At 42.9% G+C, this 8,825-nt stretch overlaps 1 protein-coding gene across 1 annotated transcript; it reads right to left on the bottom strand.

Annotated features, from left to right (window-relative positions):
* Positions 1-495: 495 nt before the first annotated feature.
* Positions 496-7,851, bottom strand: LOC311110512 (protein FAM13A-like; the record flags this gene model as incomplete). Its single annotated transcript, XM_084153032.1, has 5 exons — positions 496-693; positions 1,464-1,638; positions 4,035-4,215; positions 5,623-5,832; positions 7,656-7,851. The coding sequence occupies 5 exons, from the start codon at positions 7,849-7,851 to the stop codon at positions 496-498; spliced, it is 960 nt and encodes a 319-aa protein (XP_084009158.1).
* Between the last annotated feature and the right edge of the window lie 974 nt (positions 7,852-8,825).

Raw genomic sequence — 8,825 nt, 5'->3', positions numbered from 1 at the left:
GCACGGCGCTTGTAACGCCAAGGTAGTGGAGTTCGATCCCTGGGACCACCCATACAACAACAAAAAAAATGTATGCACGCATGACTGTAAGTCGCTTTGGATAAAAGCGTCTGCTAAATGGCATATTATTATATATTATTATTATTATTATCTCACAGCAAGAACTGGCAAATCTGGTGCAGTCCATGAGGAGGAGATGCACTGCAGTACTTAATGCAGCTGGTGGCCACACCAGATACTGACTGTTACTTTTGATTTTGACCCCCCCTTTGTACAGGGACACATTATTCCATTTCTGTTAGTCACATGTCTGTGGAACCTGTTCAGTTTATGTCTCAGTTGTTGTATCTTGTTATGTTCATACAAATATTTACACATGTTAAGTTTGCTGAAAATAAACGCAGTTGACAGTGAGAGGATGTTTCTTTTTTTGCTGAGTTTATAACCACTTTTGTTGCTTTACACTTTCATATTATTCCATCTCTTTAATGGCTCTCATATGGGCTCTTTCAGAGACTTCCAGGTGATACTAGGCAGGGGACTGTACCTGTTCAGGTTGGATGGCGTCCATGCCTTTCTGGGTGTGTTGGCCGTAAGACCTCCTGTCTCTGACGTGGTGCTGTCTCCGTCAAACCTTCCTACACTGTTACTCTCCTCTGACCGAGAGGTGCTGGGAGGACCCCCCAGTCTCTCCTGCAGCCGGGACAATAAAGACACATTACTCCCTGAAATGTCCTCTTACCATACATGACACAGCACTATAAGATGCTTGATTACTATGCTATCAAACATAATATTGGAGATGTTTGGTTTGTTCTGTATAACCACCAAAGACATGTTACAGTATATGGGGAATTTCCAACCAAGACTTACCCCACACCAGTGTGTCGCCAGTGTTTATGTTAATGTCAGCTCTAGTGTTATTGTTTCCATCAGGATGTGACACTAAAGACTTGGGGTGAGCAGAATCAACAACCTCTGCATTATCAAGACAGTTGCTTTGTGAGTTGCTTAGCCATTGTTATGTATATGCCAGCTGAAAAGTACCAGTGGCTTGGCCTTGGCCCTAAGTCAGAGCAGGTCCACTGAGGCCACGGCCCTGTGAGACACTGGAGCCGGGCCGTGGAGGTGGAAACACAAAAGTCTGAGCCTTTATGGTAAAACACTTGGGTAAGTCTTAGGTGGAAATATGCCATAATACTGTATGATATTATCTGTTGTTGCAAAGTAAATGGAGTTCACTGGGGTGGGATGATGCGTCATGAAACCCCTCACCTGTCTTCACAGGGGTCAGGGGAAGCAGGATATCCTGTCATTTCTTAAAGATAACAGCATTTGAAGGGTTAAGGTCAGGGTCAGGGCTATTGTTAATTTAGCGAAAACTCAGGACATTATGAACCTCTGTAAGCCTATCCTCAGATGCCAAGGAGAGATGTACAGTACAAATCACTGTAATGTCTCACCTCAAAATGGGACAGGGCTGCGAGGGGTGGGGGTGGTGACGGGGTGTCCTGGCTAGGAGGGGGGTGTGGAAGGTCCGGGGGACAGATAAAGACAACGGATTGATGTCTAAGGAGGTGGAGCAACAGGGCATTACACACACTCTGCTCTTCCAGCATCCTAGGCCCTGATGGAACACTGTACAGGGAGAGGAAGACCAAACGTCAATGAAAATGTGTTCAGTAAAATGCTCTGCTGATCAGAGGAAATCAAGACTGAGTTTTAACAGTGATTGTATGCCATTTACAACTATATAATTCACACCATTACTGTAAAATGAGATTTGCTTCTCTATGCAATACCAATACTGAAAACCAGAGCCTGCCCTAGCCTTTTGGGGGCCCTAAGTGAAATTTGCCCCCCCCACCCCCACCTCGCAGGCAAAACATTTAATGGTGGAGCTAAAAAACTAATGTTTTAAAGTACATTTCTTGCAATTCTACACGTTGCCATGGGGAGTAGAGAAGATGTCGCAGCTTTAAAGCCAACTAACTGTCTGCAATTCTACACATTTTGCCATGGTGCAAAAATAATAATAATACAAATTACAGCAAATTTCATGCAATTCTACCCACTTTGCCATGTGGTGGAGAGAAATGTGTGCAGTTTTAAAGCTAATTTCCTGTAATTCTACACATTTGCCAAGATGTATGCCATGTTAATGATATCTGAGTGAGAGTGACTAACAAAATCAAAGGGGGCCCCCTGAAGGTCAGGGCCCCTGGGCACATGCCCTGCACGCCTGGTCGGTATTCGGCCATGATTACTACACTGAACAAAAATATAAACGCAACATGTAAAGTGTTGGTCCCATGTTTCATGAGCTGAAATAAAAGATCCCATATGCACAAAAAGCGCATTTCTCTCAAATTTGGTGGCGTTGGGGTTATGGTAAAGGCAGGCATTAGCTACGGACAACGAACACAATTGCATTTTATTGATGGCAATTTTAATGCAGAGATACCTTGATGAGATCCTGAAGTCCATTGTCGTGCCATTCATCCACCGCTATAACGTCATGTTTCAGCATGATAATGCACGGCCCCATGTCGCAAGGATCTGTACACAATTCCTGGAAGCTGAAAATGTCCCAGTTCTTCCATGGTCTGCATACTCACCAGACATGTCACCCATTGAGCATGTTTGGGATCCTCTGGATCAACGTGTACGACAGCGTGTTCCAGTTCCCGCCAATATCAAGCAACTTTGCACAGCCATTGAAGAGGAGTGGGACAAAATTCCACAGGCCACAATCAACAGCCTGATCAACTCTATGCGAAGTACATGTGTCGCGCTGCATGAGGCACCAGATACTGACTGGTTTTATGACCCATGCCCCAACCTTTTCTTTTTTAAGGTATCTGTGACCATGGCTAATTGAGTGACTGTCAGTTTGGCACTGTGGGCCATTCACTCAGGAATGGTTCAAGAATAAACACTGGACTGTTCTGGAATGGCCAGCGATGAGTCCACACCTGAATACCATCATAAACCTATGGCAAGATCTGAAAACAGCAGTTGGTGGAAGGCACCACTCAAATATTAAAGAATTTGAGCAGTTTGCAGCTGAAGAGTGGGCCAAATTGACATTAGAAAGGTGCAGCAAGCTGATGGCTACAATAAGCATTTTTTTGCAGTTATCTTTGCCAAAGCCTGTTTAACCAAGTATTAGCTCAGGGGCCAATCATTTTTGTCCATGACATTATTAAATGTTTTCTTCATAAAAATTGTAAACATAATGTGTTCTGCAATGTTGACAATCCAATAACAAACAACATGTGAAGACCAAAACTATTTTTCAAATTCAACTTATTTGAGAAGAAATAGGGATTTATTACAGAAAAGTGCAATGGTGCCAATACATTTGTCCGCAACTGTAAATACGTCTTACCACTGTGTCAGGGCAGAGGCATGGCAGGACAAGACAGTAAGATCTCTGGGGCCATGTTTGTTTACACAGACGGCAGAGCTCTGTAAACTGGAGAACTACAGCTGTACAATAACTTCTGTCGGCCACCGCCTGTCCTGCTCTATCGCCCTACTCCACACACATTTCCTCAACTCTGTCAACTCCCCTCCACCCCTTCCAGCTCCTAATTGTGCAACTGTTCTGATATGTCTTAATTTCTTGTTATTTTTTTACTATTGGATTATGTGTGTATTGTTTTGTAGTGCTAGATATTGCTACACTGTTGGAGCTAGAAACATAAGCATTTTGCTGCACCTGCGATAAGCATTTGAAAAACTGTGTACGCAACCAATAAACTTTGATTTGATTTGAACTGTGAGGATTGGAACTGGCAGTCATGTTTAATTGTTATACACTAATGTTAACCTGAACTAGGACTACAGTTGTGTAGGTTACTAACCAATTGAATACAGTGGAACAATGTTTTAGTCTCTTTTATTAAGTCAACTAGCTATTATGACTGATCATTTCCCACTTGTAATGTTTGCACAAGTTCTATGCCCTGAATATGTCTCTGGGGTGATCTATGATGTGATGAATAGGGTTGCTATTGGCAATGACTCACTGGAATATACAGGGTCCAAAGACTGTGGCCAGGTTCTCCACGGGCATGTGATTTGATTGGCTGTGAGAGGCCACCCTTGACAGGAAGTGGAGGAGGTAAGACAGGATGCTGTGGTTGTCGACAGGTAGGCTGCTGAGTTTCTCTTTCAGAGCCGCGATCAACTCTGCCTCATTCTTACATTCTAGAGAAAATAAAGAAAATCTTGACATGAACATTAGCAACACTTCACATCAAAATTCAATACCTGATAGCATCAACATCAATAGCATCATTCTGTTGAAAATCTAGGCTTAATCTTTGGAAATACCAATTATACCCCATAAAAGTATTTATTATTACTTATATTCAGACTCAAAGTAGTGGTTGAACCACAGGTAAACAAGTGGTGCATATTGCTGAGATCTTTTACCCACATCATAAAGCAATATATGCAGACAATGGTGGGAAGCATGTTTGTGGGGACTAAAGGTTAGACTGTGATAGATTAACAGTCTGCGATTTTCCCCATGTGTGTGCTGGTCTCACCACTATAGGTTAGCAGAAACACACATATCATATGGAAACTGTGACCTGGATTTCATATACAGTATATGGCATGAGATACGGGTGATAACTCTGAGTGATCAAATCTGTGTTTGATAGAGAAATGTACATGGTTATCAAAACGTCAAGCCAGGGTAAGCCTACACGAAACACAGCCCTTATTTTAAGTGTTTCTAAAATACCCTATAGGAAAAATGAATGGTGGAAAAACAATTGGAACCATTTCCGTTTGACCGCTAGGTTTTATGGGTATTATGACACCTCCACTCTGGGGCTCTATGGCTTCCATGCTTTTAAAAAGTGAGCTTGTCCGAGGTGTCGGACTTGACAACAGTTGCTATCCATAGAGAGCAATAGTAATGCCGTCTTTTTGTAGGCACTAACGGAGGCTAACTCCGCCAAAGCATAGGATAAAGTAATCCTTCTACCCCCCTTACCCCAACCCACCCCACCCACCCAAATTTTTTTTTTTATAAAATAAATAAATAATAACTGTAAAGTGGTTATCCCACTGGCTATAAGGTGAGTGCACCTATTTGTAAGTCGCTCTGGATAAGAGCGTCTGCTAAATGACGTAAATGTAAATGTAATGGCTCATTGGCCAAAGCCTATGGATAAATGCCAAAAATAAGGTATGTGGTAAACACAGGCTTAGGAGATCTTATACATTTTGTTTTATGAGATCATCTTCATCAGCTAACGTCACTTTTTGTGAATTTTGAAGCATTTCTGTAATCAAAACAAGCACATAAGGCACATTAGGGCTTCATAATTCATCAAGTTCATGTTAACTGTCTGATAGTATCTCAGAGAACAAAACGTATAAAATCTCCTAAGGTTGTGTTAACCTTATTTTCAGTGTTTATCCCAAAACCCCATTCTTTGCCCATTCAATTCACCCATAGGAATGGCTGAAAGAACCAGAGGTACAAAATGCTAACACATTTTCATTTTTAGGACTACAAGCTGGCGAGCTCTATTGGATCGCTGAGAGTGGTTGCCCCATATTCTGGGGAGGGCCCTAGCGAAGGGTCAATTGCCATACCTGTGAGGCTGAGAACCAGGTCCTTGCGCTGAGGCTCTGGTATGATGGGGCTGGGCAGCTCCCTGAAGAAGAGCTTGAGCAGGGAGGCCACAGTGGAGACATCCCCCTCCACCTCAAGATCCATCCTCTCTCCCCTGTCCAATCTCAGCCTCAGCTGCCTGGTCCTCACCACAGAGCCAGACAGACGGAACAGACCCCTCTGCTGCACACCTGCAGTAAGGACAGGGGATGGACTGTAAACAAAGTAATGTGTGTGTATGTGTGTATGTATGTATGTATGTACAGTGGGGAGAACAAGTATTTGATACACTGCCGATTTTGCAGGTTTTCCTACTTACAAAGCATGTAGAGGTCTGTAATTTTTATCATAGGTACACTTCAACTGTGAGAGCCGGAATCTAAAACAAAAATCCAGAAAATCACATTGTATGATTTTTAAGTAATTCATTTGCATTTTATTGCATGACATAAGTATTTGATACATCAGAAAAGCAGAACTTAATATTTGGTACAGAAACCTTTGTTTGCAATTACAGAGATCATACGTTTCCTGTAGGTCTTGACCAGGTTTGCACACACTGCAGCAGGGATTTTGGCCCACTCCTCCATACAGACCTTCTCCAGATCCTTCAGGTTTCGGGGCTGTCGCTGGGCAATACGGACTTTCAGCTCCCTCCAAAGATTTTCTATTAGGTTCAGGTCTGAAGACTGGCTAGGCCACTCCAGGACCTTGAGATGCTTCTTACGGAGCCACTCCTTAGTTGCCCTGGCTGTGTGTTTCGGGTTGTTGTCATGCTGGAAGACCCAGCCACGACCCATCTTCAATGCTCTTACTGAGGGAAGGAGGTTGTTGGCCAAGATCTCGCGATACATGGCCCCATCCATCCTCCCCTCAATACGGTGCAGTCGTCCTGTCTCCTTTGCAGAAAAGCATCCCCAAAGAATGATGTTTCCACCGCCATGCTTCACGGTTGGGATGGTGTTCTTGGGGTTGTACTCATCCTTCTTCTTCCTCCAAACACGGCGAGTGGAGTTTAGACCAAAAAGCTATATTTTTGTCTCATCAGACCACATTACCTTCTCCCATTCCTCCTCTGGATCATCCAGACGGTCATTGGCAAACTTCAGACGGGCCTGGACATGCGCTGGCTTGAGCAGGGGGACCTTGCGTGCGCTGCAGGATTTTAATCCATGACGGCGTAGGGTGTTACTAATGGTTTTCTTTGAGACTGTGGTCCCAGCTCTCTTCAGGTCATTGACCAGGTCCTGCCGTGTAGTTCTGGGCTGATCCCTCACCTTCCTCATGATCATTGATGCCCCACGAGGTGAGATCTTGCATGGAGCCCCAGACCGAGGGTGATTGACCGTCATCTTGAACTTCTTCAATTTTCTAATAATTGCGCCAACAGTTGTTGCCTTCTCACCAAGCTGCTTGCCTATTGTCCTGTAGCCCATCCCAGCCTTGTGCAGGTCTACAATGTTTTCCCTGATGTCCTTACACAGCTCTCTGGTCTTGGCCATTGTGGAGAGGTTGGAGTCTGTTTGATTGAGTGTGTGGACAGGTGTCTTTTATACAGGTAACGAGTGCAAACAGGTGCAGTTAATACAGGTAATGAGTGGAGAACAGGAGGGCTTCTTAAAGAAAAACTAACAGGTCTGTGAGAGCCGGAATTCTTACTGGTTGGTAGGTGATCAAATACTTATGTCATGCAATAAAATGCAAATTAATTACTTTAAAAAATCATACAATGTGGTTTTCTGGATTTAGATTCCGTCTCTCACAGTTGAAGTGTACCTATGATACAAATTACAGACCTCTACATGCTTTGTAAGTGGGAAAACCTGCAAAATCGGCAGTGTATCAAATACTTGTTCTCCCCACTGTATGTGTGTGTGTGTGTGTGTGTGTGTGTGTGTGTGTGTGTGTGTGTGTGTGTGTGTGTGTGTGTGTGTGTGTATGTGTATGTGTATGTGTATGTGTGTGTGTGTGTGTGTGTGTGTGTGTGTGTGTGTGTAGCAGTATGATGCCTTACCATTTCTGTCCAGGAAATCCACCATGTGTCGCAGCATGTGGGGCACTCCACAAACAAGCTGTCCATCTTCTCTCAGCCTCTCAAGGGTTACCCCAAAGACAGGACTGGTGTCAGGGCCTGGGTCTGGAACAGTTGGCTCGGGGCTAATCTTCGCATTTTGCTTCCGAATTCTCACAGCAGACGAGTCACTCTGCATAGAAACGACACCAAAACTTTAAGCTGTAGGCATTTTGGTCCTTCTTATCAGTATTTCCTGAGGATAAGAGCCAACTGGATGGATTCAACAACACAGTATAAGAGTCAGGTATCCCACAGGCCTATCCACAGTTGTAATTCCTAATTTGAACTTTTGGGTAAATCCATTTGAATTCAATCACTTTTTGACAGAAACCAAAGTTAATCTATTTTGCATACCCCACCATACCATGAGACATCCATGTCTTCCTCACTGGAAAAGATGAACGGTTGAGATTTATATAATTTAAAAGCTTACAAAACAGGGTTGTCAAACTATTTGTATAATTTCTTGAATATTTTTTTATTAAGATACAAAATGTAAACCTTAAATGTCAATTATTTGAAAACGCGCAAACTCCGATTTTTTTTTCTCAGATTCACGTATGCTGTAGCTTAGACCCTATTCTACATCATCTGAGGTTTTAGCGTTGTACCCGCCAATCGTTGAGACACAACATGCTCTTGAATACAGGGTAGGTGTCATGTTTTGGCTGATAAATGTACTCAAATGGGAATAAAATAAAAATGTCTACTTTCAAATGGTACCACAAAGATGGTTGGAGGTCCAATGGTGTACCAGCTAAATTGCAGCGGTCCATTCTATGAATTATATTTCTATGATTAAAATGACACCCACCCTGTATTCAAGAGCATGTTGTGTCTCAACCAATGGCGGGCACAACACAAAAACCTCATATGAAGTAAAGTAGGGTCTAAGCTACAACATATGCGAATATTGACGTTAAAGATGCACTATGCCATTTCCTGGTTGCTAAAATTCTAATAGTTCGCCTATTTCAGTTTATGTGACAAAACAAGCAAATATAGTGTAGAGAATCATTGTCCCATCTAAACCGCTATGAAATATATTTTCCATAACCAAAAATATTATATTTTCAGCTGTTTGAAGTTGCTGTACAAAACCGAAAGTAA

Source organism: Coregonus lavaretus (genome assembly GCF_964263955.1).
Source record: "Coregonus lavaretus genome assembly, chromosome: 36".
Taxonomy (NCBI): domain Eukaryota; kingdom Metazoa; phylum Chordata; class Actinopteri; order Salmoniformes; family Salmonidae; genus Coregonus; species Coregonus lavaretus.
This window is presented reverse-complemented; position numbering and strand designations above follow the sequence as displayed.